At 38.5% G+C, this 20,375-nt stretch overlaps 1 protein-coding gene across 2 annotated transcripts in view; it reads right to left on the minus strand.

Annotated features, from left to right (window-relative positions):
* The window catches only part of galnt18b (UDP-N-acetyl-alpha-D-galactosamine:polypeptide N-acetylgalactosaminyltransferase 18b), a 77,545-nt gene that overhangs the window by 17,717 nt on the left and 39,453 nt on the right, over positions 1-20,375 (minus strand). For both annotated transcript variants that reach the window (XM_020713982.3, XM_004066998.5), the window contains exons 4-7: positions 13,013-13,196; positions 11,500-11,697; positions 11,174-11,288; positions 383-568 (exon numbers count right to left, since the gene is read on the minus strand). In XM_020713982.3, coding sequence (XP_020569641.1) covers positions 383-568; positions 11,174-11,288; positions 11,500-11,697; positions 13,013-13,196 — 683 coding nt within the window. The remainder of the gene's footprint in view (positions 1-382; positions 569-11,173; positions 11,289-11,499; positions 11,698-13,012; positions 13,197-20,375) is intronic.

A 20,375-nucleotide genomic window follows, 5' to 3' on the forward strand; every position in this document is an offset into this window, starting at 1 on the left:
AGTATTTAAATCAGCTAAATTAAAAGCACATTTTGAAATATTTAAAAATTTACTGGTTAACAGAAGAATTGTGTTTTTTTAGTTTTTACAAAATGTGCACTTAACTGTGATACAAGCATTGTCTTCAAGAAGAAAGGGTGAGGAAATGGTTCACCAGAACTAGAAGTTTCACAAAGTTGGAGTTTGCATTATATAGAGAAAAATCCATCCAAAGGTCTAGTTATATCACGTCTTTGACAGACAAAACAGCAAACTTACTTCCACAGTTGCTGTAGAAATTTATTTCTATAAAATAAAAGGGCGCTTATTTTGAAAGTCAGTAATGCATGCTTGATGCATTTCTCCAAATTTGCATAACAACATGATGACTATAGTCACTCACCTCCATTGGGATGTTCCATGCCATGTAAACATGGCTTTTAAACTCATCCATCCAGACTTCTGCAACTCTGAGGGCATTTCGCCGCACATTGGAGGTCAGATCTTCAGTGTAGGGTTTATGAGCACGCTCTATGTGGGCGATCCGTGCGCAAGGCAGTACCTCCACACTGCCCCCACATTGCCATGCCTAGTTTTACACAAAAAGTAGGGAAAACTGGTCAGTCAATCTACATGAAGTCCTTCACTTTTAAAAACAATAAGTCCATTTGAGGAAAGACAGAAAAGTTTTTTGATGTTCGCCAAATTTTTGATTCAAATTTAAAATGACACTATGGATATTAATAGATTTTAAAAAAGCATTTCCTTTTCAAAGGCAGATGCAGTCTCTGCATCTGTTTAATGTGTCATTTTCTACCAATCCTGCTTTAAAACATACTGACTGAAAAGCACCAGAGTCTCGTCTCTACTTCCACCCACTGTATCTCCGACTGTGAAGACAAAGTTCCCATTTTGGAAAATGTGAAAATGTCAGTGTCAAGGAGGACAAACAAAAATCATCTCTGCCTAATGGCATCAACTTTTAAAATAATGAAGACCTGTGGGAATGCCACAGCACATGAAACAAAGATGAGGCTTTTTCAAAGAATAAAATCTACTTTAAAGAGTGAAGCATGCCTTTTTTCTGTTTTGCAAATGTCTTTAAACCGTCACTGGTCAAGAGCTGTGTATTTTATACATGTTTCTTTGGAAAGGAACTCAAGCAGCATAGTTTCCAGCCTATAACACTATGTTCTCCATGACCGTTGTGAAAATATCTTTGACCAAAGGTGCATTATGAGGTTGCACTTTGTCAATGGTAATTTACTCTGCCATGATGTAGCTTTAATGCAGAAAATGTCTTTAAACTTTGAAACAACAGTTGAAACCCCCAGGTAGCCGTGACACTTCAAGTTGCAAAAACAGATAGTCATAGAAACGCAGCCGGTTTTATTTTTGTTGCTAAACTTCAGGAAATTAATAACTTGCACGTGATATGCTGTTCATTTTAGCACTTTCTGTGTAACACCTTTCCTGTTCCAATTCATTAGTGCCTTGTCACGTGGTCATCAGCGGATGTTAGCAAGTAACCATGGTAATGATAAAAAACAGCTGCATTAAGTGAGGCCCAACTCCCGTTTTTATTTTAGTATCTGTTGTGCAGATAGAGACTCAGTGAGAATCAAGAAGAACCATGTACAGCAAAGTGATGTGTATGTTCTTTCACTGAACTGCATGACATGGCTTTGTAGAGATCCTTCCTGAATCCACAGGTCCATCTGTGAGCAGCTCAGTTTCCGTGCATCTTGGCACATTCAGCTTGCTGTGCTTTGCCTTTCATGAAACAGATGCTTCTCTCATGTTGGCAATGCGCACATTGCATAAAAGATGGGTCTCCTCAGTTTTAAGAGCTCTGCCTGTTTTTTGATGTGTGTTTTGTTTTGCACTCTGAAGCTGCCTCTGCAATGCTTGGAGAAGCGGAGACAAAACCAAGCAATTCAATAACATGTCAGCATCAGTTTCAAAACTAACGGTAAATGGCTAACAAACAGTGCTTGGGTTTATTCCATTTGACATTTTGCCAGAACCTTTAGTATCTCATAAATGCATTAACCTTTTGTGTTGGTTTGAAATTCCCAAAGGAAAGCGGCTGTAATGCATTGCTAAATGACTTTTGGAATTTGATCTCTCTTTTGAGTCTCAACAGTTTTACTTTCTAAAGATAAGGAGTACTTGGATTAATTTTGAGAATAAAACCACAAAAAAAGCATGTATTTGTTTATAGCAAGTAAGCAAAAAAGTGATTCTAAAACAATCTTTGTCTTGTTTTATTTCAACTATGACTCTTACTTTCTTTTTAGCCATAGTTTAGGTACTGCAGAAAAAAAACTTCTTATTTAGATTTGTTGCATCCAACTCCTCTGTTTTGAGCCTTTGTGCTTTGAGTCCAAATAACACCTGGAGTATTTGGCATTCCAACTATATTTTTATTAACCCTTTACCGTATTCCCTTGCTATATCGCGGTTCACCGTTTGCAGTCTTGCTGATATTTTTCAGAGCAATTTTGAAAGCTTTTCTTTGTCTTTTTTTTAAACAGCACACTGTGTTCTGCATCCTGATTGGCTGTTGACTGTGTCAATCAGTCTCCTCCGTGTCTCCTGTACAGAATGTGTTCAGTCAAGTCCTACGCAAATTTTTCTTTTGAACAGATCAATGATTTCATTCTATCCTGGACTTAGTTTTATATAATGGTTTGAACTTTGAGAGTTTGAACAAGACAGAAAAGTGTGAAAATGATCATGTCAGTCTGAGAAAAGTGTTTGAAGTGTGTAGTGAGGTGTTTTACATCCTTCATCACCTAGAACTCGACTTTGCAGATTTCACATATATAGTGTTATGTTTTAGAAAATAACTGCTGCGATAAATGAGGGACTACTGTAAATTTTTTTTGAAAAATCTTTTTTTAATATGGTCACTATATAACAGTTTACTGTTTTCTATTGCATCATATATTATTGTTGTGGGCCATTTCCATGATTTTTTAACAGGGATGTTTAAAGACAAATTCCTGAAAAAAGAATCTGTCAGCTCCTGTGACATTTTCTCTCAATCCACAAATGTCAAGTCTGTCATTTGACTCTGAGTACCTGTCAAGACAATGCATCAAACAAATGTCAGAATAATAATTTTCAAAATGAATTCCAGATGGCCCATTGGCTCATTCTGTCCTTCCAAATCAAAAAATTAACTGTTAACCGAGAAACAAAATATGTTAATAATCTCTATTTACATTAGCTTTGAGCTTGATCGTTTCTGTCAGAGCGTTCTAGAGAGTCAGTAGACACTTTTAGCCTATTAAGAAAATCCCTCTAAACAAAAGAACAAAACAAACGCCTCACAGTCTTAGCCGTGTGAGGTTGCTGCAGTTTTTGCATCTGCTACCTTTCGCAGATGGAAAGCAATAAATTGTCCATTACCATAACTGTCACTTTATATATCATTATTATTTCATTCAAAACACACCAGCTTTATTCCGCCAAATACCCCGCCTCTCTCACAGCATTCTTCACGAATGATCAAAACACTCCCTATCTCATTTGCATGTTGACTCATGTAATTTGATTTCTAGTGTGCATTCAAAGTGAAAACAACTCTGCAGCAAACAACACGGCGCTTTACTCATGCACCACAGACATTCTGTTCCTGTGCTGGCCATGGCTTTAGAAGTGCTGACCACTGCTTCAAGGCATTCAGTGCTGGTAAACACTGCACACACACACACACACTACTCCAAAGAAGTCCTAACAGTATCCCTTTCAACTTAATCTTGATTGTTATACAAAAAGCAAGGTCATTGCCCCCACCCATCAAGTCTCACTGATTCCACAGCAAAGAAAATATCTTAATCAAGCGAGCAAAAATAATTTATTTGACTGTGCATGTAAAATTCATCGCTTAAAATACTTCACATTTGCCTTCCTATCTTGTATCAAACCCCTGTCAGCTAAATTCTCCAGCGTGTTTGCCCCAGTCAACACTTCATCTCCCCAACCATGCAGCTGCTCTTCTACAATCTTTCTCTTTGTAGAGCATTTTTAGCAGAGAAGCTGTCTGGCTTTTCTCGTGAGTTTTATCAGGGCTCCATCACCCTCTGTGTAAGCAAATTTTACTGCTGCCTTCATTGCAGTTTGCTTTAAATATGAGCCCTAAGTTTAAAGTAAATACAATTTATATGGCAGTGGCTTGCTAATTTTTGTGTGTAAAATATTAATGCAGTTGGATGTATTCAAAAATGAATATTTAAACAGCTATCAGAATGTGGGGTGTTCACATTGTAAGATAATATTTAATGTTTTTCAAAGTCTATACATTTGTGAGAAAAATCTTTTTTGGTAAATAACATGTTGCACTGCAGGGGTTGTTTTTTTTTTTTGCATAGTTTTTGAACTAAAATTGCCTCTAGTTCTCCCTACATTATTGAAAACATGAGCTTTTCACCCAAAGAAAACCAAAAGACAGCCATGCTTTCATTTCTTAAGAATTATCTGAAAAATAGCTAGATGAAAGCATGTATTCTGTATGATCATATTTTCCCAAAAGGGACAAACAGAATACCGTCTTCCTGTATTGTAGCATCATGTTAAGTTTATTTCTTCTTGATGGATGTAATTTCAACTACCTAAAACTGCTTAGTTCTCTGTATTAAAAAAAGAGAAAAGTGTTCAATTAATATTTTTTAAATGCTCAACCTATATATATAGATTCATAGGGTTGTTATAGATTTCAATGCCAGCACAACCCTACAATGCATTAAAGGTATAATGGGTTAAATTAATGTAAACTTTGGATGTAACTGAAAAAGGTTTTAATAAAGGGGGAAAAAAGGAGTCATTTTCGACTATCTTCACTTGAGTTCTAGATGAGTCAACAGCTCATTTTGAACTAAATGGCAAAAAAAAAACCCAGAGGAAACTACACATAAGCAACTACCTTTATGCTTTTAGGTGAACGACTTTAACCACAATACAAGGGTGCAATGCTTTAATAGTTCAGAATGTAACTTTCAATGTGATGAATTGAGAAAACAGTTAGTCTGGAAAGAAATACAAATTTACAACAAAACTATAGGCCTTTTATTTCTTTGGGTAAACAAAAAAATTACTATTGAGTTTCTAATATGTTTTGTGTAACTAAACTATACATAGACTAAAGAAACAAAGAGCTCATAGATTTGTCTAGTAGGGGGTTGAATTTTCCTCATTCTAAGCTCACAAATTATTTTGTTAAACTCAGAACAATTTCTAAAAATGTCTGACTTCATTTAAATACAGTTTCGGGCAACTTTACATACCACAGCTATACAATCATTTGTAGCATCAGTGGTGACCTTGTATGGACTGAAGCCAGTTTCCAGCCTTCCCTCAGTTTCACTGACATAAAATTGCCCACATTTTTCAACTTTATTTAAAACAATTCAGGTCCCCACTATCCTAACAAATAGTAGTTAACCAGCTGCAATCTGAAGCTGCTGTAGCTGAAACTGATTTTAGATTTTGGTTAAAAGGTGGAGGTTTAATCTAATTTTTGTTTTTTTGTTTTTGAAAAGGGAAAGGAAATTAACTTTTTTTGTGAAAGGCCCCTTTCTCTGGTAATAAATAAATAAATAAAATGTGTCTTGAGTCTGGACTAAAATAAGAGTTAGAAAGCTGAATTAGTCACGTAATTGTTGCTTATCAATTAGTCAAACGAAGTAATGCTGAATAGACAGGAGAAAGTTGCTAATAAAAAAATTAAAGGCCAAAAGTGCTGGAAAGTAGAGAGAATTTTTATGGAAAAAAACAGTATATTGATGCACATACCAAGTCGTTCATGAAGTGTATGTGCTAATCCATCCATCCATCCATCCATCCATCCATCCATCCATCCATCCATCCATCCATCCATCCATCCATCCATCCATCCATCCATGCATCCATAAATCCATCCATCCATCCATCCATAAATCCATCCATCCATCGTCGACTTAAAAAAGTCTACAAACCCAATACTGAAACAGCCCATAATAAAAGCACCAGGAGAATCAAATGAGATCTGAAAAATCCTGTCAGCTGTGTGAAACAGCAAAGTAAGTCCAGTTAACACCAAGAAACAAGCAGAGAATAATCGAAAAAATGATAAAAAGAGGAAATCCCAACAGTGTATTGGGTCCAATCAGACTCAGGAGTCTCTGCTAAAGAATGCATTTAGCTTTACCAAACCCTAGATAATTAAGTTCCACAGACCACTCAACAAACATGTCAACATACCTTTCAAAAAGCTTTAAAGATGAGATGTAATGGTCTGAGGTACATTAATATTTCAATGCTGTTGTATGAATTTTCACATGGCTGTCTGCCTTCATTACTTCAGGCCTGTCACCCATAATGTGCATTTGTATTCATTTATTCTTAATCAGCAATTTTATTTTCAAGGGTAAAATTCAGAGGCAAGTGTGGATTAGCAAAGATGCCGTGAGCGCAGATTGGTGGATGGACACACAAAGCACTAAGCAGTGACCCTGGGAGACTGCTTTAATTTCCCTTGACAGGCTTACTGCTGGGATTTGGGGGGTTTAATGGACTTTCACATTAGTCCCTTTACATTAAGTTTTGAACTGATTTTTTGGTTTTAGTTTTTCACTACATTGGAAGTTATCATTTTATTGGGGAGTCTAAATCTAATCGATGTCTGTATTAATTTTGAATATAAGTAGTTATTAAATCTTTTTGTATTTACTTTCACACTATTGTGTAATCATTAAAATGTCAAAAAAAGTAATATTTAAAATCCTATCTTCTTCATAAGAGTGTTTTAGATAACTGTCATATTGATCTTTATTACACCTATAATCAATCTTTTTTCTTTTTCTTTTACTTTTAACTATAAGAAAACTGAGAGATTATCCACAAAATATGTTTTTGCTAATATTCCACACAAATAATAATAATAAAAATAATAAAAACTCTTTAAAAAGCAAATATCGAATATCAAAACATTATTTTAAAGGTGACAATGAAATGTTGTCCAACCGTGGCATTATCCATTGTGAGCAGCTGTCAATGACAAATAATTACATAAAAAAGGATTGTGGCTTTTAGATGCAAGTATTTCACTATATAAAAACCTTGCATGTGATCAAACCATTTGCAGATCAAATCTGTAAAAACAAGCCTCAGGGATAAAAACGTGGTTTATCAGACCACAATATCTGTTGAGATAACTTTTATTTCTATAAAACATACCACAAATTAGATCCTCTTCTAAAACTTGTAGAGTTTCATCACGTTATGTGGTTCAAAAGTCATTGCAGTACTAATGAAATCGTTCATGATCCATTTTTCTGTGATGTTTTTCATTGTGTGCTAAAAAAAAGCTAGAATCACTATTCACATCATCTTTGTCAGACAAAAGACTTTGGTATTGATTGTCCTCTTGGTCTGAGATTACACAGCAGGATTCAATGGATTTTCAGCAGCCCACAGGTCATGGCCCCCAATCAATGCTGTTCTACAATTACAGTCTGAGTCATTATGGTGAACCATTTTGTTATGCACCCAGAATGATAACATGAAGCTCCATCTTTTCACATATTTCTATTTTTTACATGGAAAATATCTAAAAATTGAAGGGAAAGACCAACTCTAAGGTTCTGGTCTTTCTTTTTCTTCCTTTTGATTATTAATGATAATGATAATTATCCACAATTGTACTTTTCACATGTTGCACAGTAAACAAATGACAGAGGTGCTAACTTTTTTATTTATTATATTAAAGTAAAGGAATCACAAGATTAACACAAAGCTTTACCCTCCCAAATTTAATAAAGATAATATATTTAATATGTTCAGGGTAGGTCAAGTAGATCACTGTGTTAACAGAAAAGTATCAAATCCTTGTTAATGAATGTTAAAAAAAAAAAAAACCTACAAAAACCTGGCTTTTATTTTGAATTACACTGTTTGGATTACTGAAAATTATTTTAAGCCTTTTAAGTTGCTCAAAAAATGCTGAAACAGGTTGAAGTTTGTTTAGCTGAGTATTTGGCTGAAAGCACTTCATAAATCACTATTATGACAGCAGCTGTGTCTCCAACACTTCATAAATACTCTGCATAAAACCTGAAGCATAATTCTTTTTCATAGCCCTTATTCCTTAGCGCAACATTCCTGGCAGTCATTGAGAGAAATGATACTTCCTTTGGTCTTCTTTTGATGCATTGTCCCAGGTTAGTTTCGGAAATGCAATAGTCTGTGTTCATAGGTATTTTGGGAAATCATCTGAAATATAATTCTGTTTCAGGGACCTGTGGTAATCTGTCGTGCACTTCCCTTTACAGCCTGAGTTGGATTTTCACCTGGTTCACTGCTTGTTCACGTCAGATTTTCATTAAAATAATTCAACACATTTCTATTACACAGGGAAAACTATCCCAAACAGTTTTTATTAGAATCTGCAAGGAGAACAAATTCACAAAACCAGGGATAAAACAACCAAGCGTGTATTCCTTTCTCCCACTGACAGCATTTATGAGGCAGTTTGCAACCTGACCTACTTTTTCCATATTGTAAGAGCCACTCAATCTGTTTTACAATGCTTTATGTATTGTACGCATCAATCTTTGCTCTTCAATGGCTAATCCCTCATGCTTGTTTATATATCATAGTTTGTCTTATAGCCCTTTTAGTTTTTAAAGTATTTAAATTCGACACTTTAGAGCATTATAAACAGTCATTTTCAAAAAGTGTTTTAGATTATATATTGAAATAGCGACTCGTCGCATTTCGGGCAGACACTCGGCAGAATTGCAGGTTACTCCCCTAGGGCGGGTCAGTTAATTAACCCACCTGCTTAGTGTCCTATTTAAGTCAGGTGTGCAATTGTTCATTCTCTCTTACCTTCAGCGCTCATTCTTGCCCCTCCCTCCTCCCCGGCTTCCACCTGTGGGCTCCGTTACGGGGGTTGTTACCCGAAAGTGTATGGAAAAAATAAGTGTCTCAAGGAATTGAACGGAGCCTTATGCCAAAACGAAGTTGTGAATCAAATTGTGAATGTCAACCTAAAGATGTTGTGAAATAAATATTCTTCTGCAAGAGTTGTCTGACTGAAATAAAATGTAGCTAATACTTCCATAGATTTTTGTAGATCCTGTGAAAGGTTTAGTACGGAACCCAACGAAAAACTTTATAAGCTCATGTAATGTCATTTCAGTCAGACAACTCTTGCAGAAGAATATTTATTTCACAACATCTTTAGATTTTCACATCTTTTGGTTGGCATTCACAATTAGATTCACAACTTCGGTTTGGCATAAGGCTCCGTTCAATTCCTTGAGATAATTCTTTTTCCTTACACTTTCGGGTAACAAAAACCCCCGTAACGGAGCCCACAGGGGGAAGCCGGGGAAGAGGGAGGGGCAAAGAATGAGCGCTGAAGGTAAGAGAGAATGAACAATTGTACACCTGACTTAAATAGGACGCTAAGCAGGTGAGTTAATTGACTGACCCGCCCTAGGGGAGTAACCTGTAATTCTGCAGAGTATCTGCCCGAAATGCGACGAGTCGCTATTTTCAGGTAACTGACTCTGAAAAGGCCTCCAGTTTGCAAATAACCACTTACCGTGACACGATCTTATAACCACGCTTGCACCAGTTAGTTTCTTGTGGGCACCAGTTGGTTTCTTGTGAGCACAAAATACTTTCTTGTGCACATGAGAAACCATAGTAATATTTTTTTCAACTGTTGTATTCCTTTAGGGCAGGGGTCTCAAACTCAATTTACCTTGGGGCCACTGAAGGCAGGGTCTAGCTGAGGCTGGGCCGCAACTTCAGCGCACACACACACGCACAACTTGTGAGTGTCTGAGATCCAGTAAATTTGTAAGGAACATGTACTATACTATTAACTATACTCTATTATTAACTGTTTTCTGTACAAAAGTTACTTATAAAACTCTCATTCAAATAAAATAAAATACCTAAATAAAAAAATCAATAAGTAAATAAATCAGTAATACATTTCTGTTTATTTAGTCTTCTATATCTGCTGTTTTCTGATTTAAATGTCCCTAGTAACACAGTTCAGTTAACACTGTAGAATTATAACTATTAAACAGAAAAGATGACTCAAATTTTACAGTTCTTTAACCTCTATCAATGGTTCTTCTGAACACGGCTTCTCTTGCCTTCTTCTTACTGCTGGACACTTGGCAGCGCTTCCTCTTGTACAGCTGAGACCCTCAGTGTGGCTTGAAGATGATTGTCAGTAAATCTGGACTGTAAATCTGGACTAATTGAAATTTAAGGTTTCCTGCCTTAAATGTTTCCCTGCTTCCAAGCCCGGTCAATGTCACGCCCCCAACAGTCATATACTCCACTATGATTGGTTGGTTCATCAGCTCCACCTCAAACTTTCATATTAAGGCGGAGGCCGCAAAATATTGTCTTGGGGGCCGCAAATAGCCCGCGGGCCACGAGTTAACATCTTTTTAATTCCATTTCAAGTCGCTTAAGGACAACAAAATGAAAGTTCTAGAGAGTTCAATACAAAACCTGAACTCACTTCTGTTAAACAAAAGGGTTGGAATCTAAAGAAATGCTCCCATAGCAAATGTTGTGATTAATGTGATTGTGAGATTGTAGGTTGTCCTATCTTTTTACATAATTTATGATAATAATTCATGATTTTTCTGAGATACAAAAAACAAATGATGTCCTCCTGGACTTTGACTCTAAATACCTCTGAAAGTACACTCACACAGCAGGGTGGAGAGCACCAGTAGCATAGTGTGATGTTATCTTTTGCTTTACTCAGTGGGGTCATTGCATTGTGTTGGATGCAGTGTTTGCAACAGAAATTGCAATAAAGTAAACGGAACAAACAGCATTATTCAATCCAATGTGCACGGAGGCGGGCCTTCACAGTTATTAAAAGGCAACTGTTAATTGAAGCAACTTTAGAAGAAGTCCTGAAACGGCAACTTGGAAGGCTTTGCCTTCCATTACTTTTCCATCTCCTTGCCCTGATGGCTGCAGCAACACCTGAATCCCCGTTCATGTGGGTGATTCTGTTGGGCGGGGTGGTCAGTTCTTTTTAGAGTTTGTTTCTTTAGGGCTAGACTTTAGTAGGTAAAGATACAGGTAGACAGCCTAGCATTGACACTGCTATGTATAAGTTTGTGCAGTGCAATTTCACCTTACTGAGTTGGGGATCACTTACCCTGATGCCCAGTTCCACATTTTCCCCACCATAAACTTCCATCCCTTCATCCAACAATCCGATCTCCTCAAAGTACAGCCGGTCCACCACAAAGCAACCAATCAGCGCTGGGCTCCTGTAGGATTTATAAAGGAGATTTTATGTTTTGCCTTCTTTGCTATGGAGGTAAAAAGAACAAGGAAAGACGTGATCCTGCAAAACATCTAATATGACTTTGAACACTGGGTTAATTGCCACTTCAGTAAGGCTGACGTTTGTTAATGTGTGTCAGGTGTGAGTCGTGCACCATCATTTTACTTAATCAAGGCTGGTGTTTTCTCACTTACTGGATCGGTGCGTTCTTGTTCCCTTTGTGCCACCAGGACTTGGGGGGGTTGAGGTAGCGACACCACAGCTCCCAGTCAAAGCCCTGGGCAGACAGCGGATACTCTTCAATCTCGAATGTGTCATACTTGATGTTATCAAATGATGGGGAAATGATGCGGGTTCTGTCTTCTTTAATTCTCTGCAGAATAGGTTCAGCCCTATGAAAATGAAGATGGAAAACATTTCTATTGTGCATTTGCCTTGACGATCTGTCTGTATTATAATGGTGTGGGTCATGCAAGGACAACTTCAGACTAATTCATTTCTATATTTCTCATCTAATAACTTGTGAAATAATTGTTTTCATAAATGAAAAACTATGATATATTGACTTGTCTGTTTACAGTTAAATTAAAAAACGGGGCAGTAGCTGTACAAGCTTAATGGGGTTTTATTCATCTTTTTGTTTATTATTTAAGATAATGATTTATCTATTATTATTATTTAAAATGCATACAGATACAAATGAGTGCTTTTTAAAAATATAGCAAAGATAAGATCATATACCTCACCAATAATCTTATGAAAAAACAAAAAAGTTCACACGTTTGCTTAATGTTTTTAAGAAAATGGATAAATGGCTTTATATTTATATCCAGCTTTAGCTATCGCCCTTTTGTGAACCTGGTTTTCAAAAGTTTTCACTGCTTGAAGATGTTTAAATTTCCAAGTAAGATGGGTGAAATTGGCTGATCAACTATGGAAAATGTCAGGTTTAATTCTTGGATCTGATGAGCTTTTAGATCGTATAGATTGCACATTCACTCATTTTCAAATACCAGAAAATAAATCAAATTTGATTTGTTTGTGTGATCATTTGTTTTTTTGGTTGATGGTAAAAGTGAGATTACGTTTCTGCCCAACTCTTTGGAGCACTTGCTGGTTTTCTTTTATTCAAATGGAAGAATGTTTACCACTTTTTGCATCACCTTCTGTGAACAACATTGGACCCATTTGGGAATTGAGTAAGCCAACTTTTGTAGTTTCGACAGTGAAGGGCTGTTTTTTCTCTTGCTTGACATGGCGTTTCATCTGCCTCACAATCAGGAACTTCTTCAGGGTAAAATCTCGGTCTTAGTAACATGTAGAACAGTTGTCTCATGTCATCCTGGATAGATTAAGCCTATGATAATGAGCATTCCAACCGTTTATTATTTATTTCTTTATTTGTTATTGTATCAAATGTATTATATAGTACATCTTCAAAAAGGACAATGGTTTTCCTTTATGTTTCTCTATGCAATAGCTACATATTCTTTTTGACTTCAGAAAATATCTAAACATCCCTTGTTAGACTTTATAGGGTATCACAGCTGTTTTATAGTTATAAAGTTATATGTTGTATATATATTTAAAAACTGTTGGCAATGTGTCACTTTTTTAACATAACATCTTAAATTTTGAGTCTGTTCAGTAAAACAGAAAATATAACAGTATACTTGTAATAAATGATACACAGCTGCTGTGACTCACCAGCCAACATTAAACTCAACGTGGGCATCAAACAGGGCAACAACTGGGGCGGTGGCCGCTCTCCATCCACTCACTCTGGACCGGATCAAGCCTTCCTGCTTGTCGTGTCGCACCACCTTGATGAATCCTGGTCGTTGTTTGTTTGTCTCAGAAACAAAATCCTGCAGCTTTTCCTTCAGTTCATCTAAAAGAAACAGACAGATGCATTTAGTCATAAAGGATGAATAACTTTTTTTGAAGCTGTGATTACAGAGGTACTGTGGGCGAGTAAAAAGGGATGGTTGTCGTTTTGCAAACTTCCTCCCACAACATACGTCTTCCTACACCGGCCAGTAATTCAGTGGTCAGGGGCCAAAGGCACTTGTGCTCCACTGCTTTGATCAGTGGACCAAGCAGGCTGCAGCTTCCGTCAGAACTGCAGGGCTCCATGGGGCTTACCACTCATAAAGTGGAATTGCAATATTAAAAATTCAGTTCCCTTTAAAGCACGGTTGGTATATTGGGCTTCATAGTTTACTCTTTTATTACCTGAGTTATAGACTGCATGATAATTCTTCGGCTGCAGGCCAGGAGTGAGACTATTTATGAGTATGGTGGAAGAAGAATCCCTGCTTGAATCAAAGGGTCTCTGCTGGGCCTCAGTTAGAAAAATGTCAAGATTTGCCAAAAATACAAAAAGCCAAAGCTTCAGTCTGCTCTAAAATGTCAGCATCCGCCTCAAAGAAGGCTCCACTCTCCTATCAATCAAACAGAGTTTGGAAAAAAATGATTTGTTTTTCCTTTAAACATATTTATCTCTATCTAAGGTATTTCAAGTCTAATCAGAATTCCCAAAACCCAAAAATTGTAATAGGTGGCAAAAATAGATTCTAATTTTAAATAATCTTTAAGTCAAAAAATATTAAAGTTTAATGTTGGATTTAGTCATAAGAAGAGACGTTTAAGATTCCTACCATGAAGAATACCACATGACACGGCCTTGCTTGGCTCTTAGCACAGCGCAGCATTTAGCGACAATGGCGACATCACATTTCAACAGGAGAAGCAGGCTTTCAGAGTGTATTAAGATCTTATCTGTTTATCTACAATCCACTTAGGGGTTTGGAAAATAGTAATTATGTTCGCCCAAGAGAGTGAGTGAAGGAGCAGCAGAATTTCAATGGTTTTCAGCTTGTTCTAATTAACAAGCATACTGCAGCACGAGTGTTGCCACAAAACATATTATTCCAGCAAGTCTGGATATCATAATTCAACCTTTACTTTTTGCACACATTACGAACACATATGATGTGTATATGCCATATAATATAACATAAATAACATTTCTGTTTGAATAAAAATTGACTTTTTCTAAAAAAAAAAAAACAACACACACTCATTCAAAACAAAGTGTTATCAAGTCAGAGAAATGTGTTCATTTTTGCAGGAACACAGATTACTCATGTAAAATTAAGTTACATAAACAGCAAATACCACAATATTAGCATTTGAATTTCATCCAGCTTGATCTCCATGATCTCATGATGCTGTATATCAATAGCACACCCTCTCAACTATGATTCTTTTTTTTTGTTGCAGTTTTTTTAAGACCACCACATTTAACCAAACTAATGGCAAAGATATCAGAACAGGGAGAAGTGTCCATCATTTAGACAGATGGAAAATGACACACAATGCAATAATGTGTAGTTTTGACACGGGAAATTACTTGGTGTTAGCTTTCATTATTTCATAAGAAAATTCTGCTAAAACTGTCTGTTACTAATGATGGCAGCATTTAATTATAGTGGATGGCAGGATTTTATTATCCTTTACCTTGGGATAAAATACCCTATTAACTAAAAAATGATCCTCATTTAAAAATAGTGCAATATTCGCTTGGAAGACCACGAAAAAACATTATATTCCACCATTTTCTTTGTCGACACAACAAACCAGTTTTTATTTTTATGGGGCATTTTATGTCATTCATATGAAATTATGTTTATTTCCAGTCTTCTTTAAGACGAAATACGGTTTTTGGTAATTTAAAGTAGGTAAAATGTGTCACTTTGTGAATCAAAATGAATTAGAAAGATCAGGAATCAAATAACATAAATTTAACTTTGAAATATAAGATCAAATTATGCATTTTCAGAACCTGACTAAAACATGTATAATTGCACAAGTAAGCAAGAAAAATAATGTAAATATTACATGAAGACACAACAGAGATGAAAGGATATTTGCTTAGTCTCTGACTCCTGGGACTGCTGCAGTTTCCTTTTAGGAGTCACGCACATCAGGAAGAGTATTTACCCCACATTAGCTACTCAATGAGTACTGCATGTTTGCTGAAATTGTGTGGTACTCATTATTATTTGTCGTGTATCAAATTCATTTTCATCTTCTAAAGCCGTTTTAGAAGTTGTTGTTGCTGTTTTTGGTTTGTATCAAATTATTATTATTATTTTTAAATCCTCATAAGCTTAATGCAATCAGTCAGCATCTAAAGTGTAAATTTGCCCTTGGGTATGCAGAGCAGCTCTTGTACTAAATCAAGTTTTGGGACATTTACCATAAAGATTAGCATCATAATTAGTTTACCTCAGATTAATTTGTTTCTGGGAGAAACTGTAGCTAGCTTGTATGAGTTGCTGCAGCATGAAAAACTCAAATTCATCAATAGTTAAGACACCTGTTATGTGAAAGTAATTTCAAAATATTAATGATGCAGTGTTATGTAGCAAGAAAAATCACTGATAACACAGTTTATCACTCCACGAATGGTTGGTGCCTGGCATTCATCACTCTGCAGGACTGGAACAGAAAGCGTATCATTTTTTCCTAACCAAACTCTGAGCTCATCATTTAATCAACAACAATGTAAAGAGACTATTTTTATATCAAGAGATAATGACTGCATGGTATGTGGAAAAATGACATTGACATTTTGGCTATTTGACAAATGTGTGAATTCTTATCAACATGGACATTTCTTTTTGTTTGTCTTGAGAGCACCATTAAATAATATGAGAGCTACGTGCAATACATCATGATTGTTGTTTCTCTTTCGGCTTTTCCCATCAGGGATCTCCACAGCGAACGAGTCGCATGGTAAACTTGGCAATGTTTTACGCCGGATGCCCTTCCTGACGCAACCCTCTCAAAGCAACCAGGCTTGGGACTGGCACAGAAGTAGAGAAGGGAACAGGGAGCAGCCCGGAGTTGAACCCTGGTTTCACGGACGGAAGGCGCCGTTAATCAGCACGAGCTAAACTGGCTCTGCAATACATCATGATTAATTATATAAAAATCACAGAAAGCTGCTAAACACACCCTTGTGGACCACCAACTTACACTGGGCAGGGCCAGTGATGGGAAACCGCAATTCCAGCCCTCGCCTCTGGGGACAGTAATGTCAAGAAGAAAGAGTGTTCTGCCAGTGAGGTTTCTAAACATGGCATCACCGTCTTTGTGCTGTTCAGTTGAAAAGAAGCAGCGTTGTTGAAATACGGTTAATTACTTTCACACAATGTAACTGAAGTGACACAATGTTGAAAAACGTTTGTTTTTACTCAGATAAATAAAGGCTGAATGGGGAAACAGAATACGTTGGAAGCAACCTAATTAACTTGTTAAAGAAGGCAAACAGCATTTTGTTATATGAAAGTTTGCTAATTGACAAGTTAAGCACATTTTTGCCAAATTTTAAAGAGTTGAACTTATTGGTTACATTTCTTTTTTTTATTTTAATAATTGTGTAGCAAAGGCATCATACGGTGGCCCAGAAGGGTCACAACACAACACATTAACTTTACACACAACACATTAACTTTACACGCAACACATTAGCTCACAACACATTAACTCACAACACAACACGATAACTCACAACACAACACATTAACTCACAACACAACACAATAACTCACAACACAACACAATTACTCACAACACAACACATTAACTCACAACACAACACAATAACTCACAACACAACACAATTACTCACAACACAACACATTAACTCACAACACAACACAATAACTCACAATACAACACAATAACTCACAACACAACACATTAACTCACAACATAACACAATAACTCACAACACATTAACTCACAACACAACACAACACGTTAACTCATGGCCCAGAAGGGATAACAACACAACACATTAACTTACCTCACAACACTTTAACTCACAACGGAAGTAAAGCAGCAATTGAAGTGCTTTTATTCTGAAATGTCCACTGGGCTGAGTGGCTAACTACCTAACAGAAAGTAACGTCACAGTGAGCTGTGGAGGGAGCATGATATTGCTACAAGAGAAGCTAGCAGCAGTGTTGCCAGAAACTTTCTCTTTATTAGGATTCTCCTTCCTCTGAACACATACAATATGAACGCACACTCCTCCCTCCTACCCCCCTCTGTCGCTGCAGGCGCGCTCCTCTCCTTTCTTCCGCTCCCTCCCCTCACACATGCACGTGCGGTCCCCAACACACACGCGCGCACGCACACACACACAATGAATGAAAGAAGGCCGGTCCGCTGAAGAAATATTCAATACTGTCCTCCTTTTATTAAATCAGGAGAAAGAAGAATACACAGCTTTCGTTAAGTTTTTCCCCCTACTGGACTGATTCAGCACCCGATCCGATGATTTTTCAAAAATAAAAGATAGTTCAGACTAATAATAAAAGGATTGATAAACACAGACACCGCTCCATGTAGCGATCAGACCATAACTTTAGCTGGTGGCTCCTCCCACACGCAACCGCAGTGTCAGGCTTTAAAGAACACAATTTCTAAGAGGCCGTTGGCCGTTGCACATCCCCAACAACAGGTTAGATGACAGAGCCCGTTAAGCGTCTCTGCCTGGTGCGTTTACTGAGCTTCAGTACATAGAAGTTCACAGCCACACGGCCTAACGTAGTCCGCTATTATATATTCATGAGGCGGGAAAAAAACGCCGAACCAACCCTAAAACCGTCCAAATTATGCAAACCCGGCCAAAGCCATTTTTGCCCGCAAATTTAGAACCAAAACCGCCCAATCTGGCAACACTGCTGCTAGCTTCTCTTGTAGCAATAATGTGCTCCCTCCACAGCTCACTGTGACGTTACTTTCTGTTGGGTAGTTAGCCGCTCAGCCCAGTGGAAATTTCAGAATAAAAGCACCTCAATTGCTGCTTTACTTCCGTTGTGAGTTATTGTGTTATGTTGTGAGTTAATGTGTTGTGTTGTGAGTTATTGTGTTGTATTGTGAGTTATTGTGTTGTGTTGTGAGTTAATGTGTTGTGTTGTGAGTTAATGTGTTGTGAGTTATTGTGTTGTGTTGTGAGTTAATGTGTTGTGTTGTGAGTTAATGTGTTGTGTTGTGAGTTATTGTGTTGTGTTGTGAGTTAATGTGTTGTGTTGTGAGTAATTGTGTTGTGTTGTGAGTTAATGTGTTGTGCGTTAAGTTAATGTGTTGTGTGTAAAGTTAATGTGTTGTGTGTAAAGTTAATGTGTTGTGTTGTGACCCTTCTGGGCCACCGTAGCATCAGTTTCTCCTGACAAAAGTATTAAAACTAATGTTTTTTCTTCAATATTTTCTGTCTCTCAGACCTGAATTAAACCTAAGCACAAGTGTTAATTTATTGGATTTGTATTTACACTTTCATTGTCATGGTAAGCTAGGCGAGTCAGACCTAGGTGCTTATTTATTCGGAGAAGCTTGAAGTCTTGAAGAGGCTGGAGAGCGGCTGGTGACGTGGCTGGAGGTTTGTTATGGCTCGTGGCGTGGCTGGAGGTTAGAGTCGGCTCGTGGCGTGGCTGGAGGGTTTTGGATTTCCATGAGGTTCTTCGGCTCAGAGGGGGGGAGGAGAGCTGCCGGAGGCACCATGACAGTACGCCCCCTCAACGATCGCCTCCGGGCGATCCAGGACGCCGATCCGGGTGAGCCTGGTAGAAGTCCTCGATCGGGGACGGGTCCAGGATGGGAGAACGGGAGATTCAGGACCGTAACCCTCCCAGTCGACCAGGAACTGAAACCCACGGCCCTGGCACCGGACATCCAAAACCCGGCTAACCCTGAAGGCAGGGGCGCCGTCGATGAGACGGGTGGGCGGAGGGGAATCGGACGGCGGGCACAGAGGACTGCCCAGAACAGGTTTGATTTGTGAGACATGGAATGACGGGTGTAGCTTGAGGGCAGCCGGTAGTCGGAGACGGACACAGGAGGGGTTGATGATCCTTTCAATCACGTATGGTCCGATTTATTGGGGAGCCAGTTTCTGGGTGGTAGCTTGGATGGGAATGTTCCGTGCCGAGAGCCAGACCCTCTGACCAGGCTGGTAAGTGGGTCCCACCACCCTGTGTCGATTGGCGATGTGGCAGTTGCTCTCCTTAGTGCGGAGGAGAGCAGCCCTGGTCTGACACCAGACGCTGGCAACGCTGGGGGTGATGTTGGACTGAGGGCACCACCAGATCGAATTCCTGGGACGGAAACAGAGGTGGTGAGTACCCGGGGGCGGCCTCGAACGGAGACACCCCAGTAGCGGAAGAAGAATGAGCATTATGAGCGTACTCAATCCACAACAGAAACTGAGACCAGTCCTTGTTATTCTGAGCTGCTTAACAGCGGAGGGCTGCTTCCAGTTCCTGATTGGCCCTCTCTGCTTGGCCATTAGACTGGGGATGATATCCTGATGTGAGGCTGACAGTGGCACCAAGAGCGGAACAAAAAGCCTTCCACACCTGGGAGATAAACTGAGGACCCCCATCTGACACAATATCGGAGGGTATGCTATGATGACGGAAAACATAGTTCACCAGGATGTCAGCAGTTTCAGTGGCGGTTGGTAACTGAGGTAGGGGAATGAAGTGAGCCATTTTGGAGAATCGGTCAATGACAGTGAAAATGACTGAGTTACCATGAGTGGGAGGCAAACCAGTAACAAAATCAACGGCTAGGTGGGACCAAGGAGGGCTGGGAGTGGGTAAGGGTTGGAGTAGTCCAGCATGAGCAGAGTTCGAGGATTTGGAGTTGGTGCAAGCAGCAATGTACTCCTGAACGTCCTTTTCCATAGAGGGCCAGTAGAACTGCCTACGGATGAGGTGGATAGTCCGTGACACTCGGGAAGCATGTCCCCAGGAGATGACTTCAGATCTGAGAGAAGACGGGACAAATGGAGTTCCCCTTGGACAGGGTGTGTGGTCGGGCTCCTCACCTTGAGCTTGAAGGACCCCGGTTTCTATGTCCCAAGTGAGGTTTCCAACGATACAGGCATCAGATAAGATGGTGGAGATGGTGTGTTCTGAGGGACTGTATTTGCGGGAGAGAGCATCAGGCTTAACATTTTGACTGCCGGGTCTGTCGGTGATCGTGAAGTGGA

The sequence above is a fragment of the Oryzias latipes genome, chromosome 3 (assembly GCF_053564925.1).
Source record: "Oryzias latipes strain Hd-rR chromosome 3, Olatipes_Hd-rR_3.1".
Classification (NCBI taxonomy): domain Eukaryota; kingdom Metazoa; phylum Chordata; class Actinopteri; order Beloniformes; family Adrianichthyidae; genus Oryzias; species Oryzias latipes.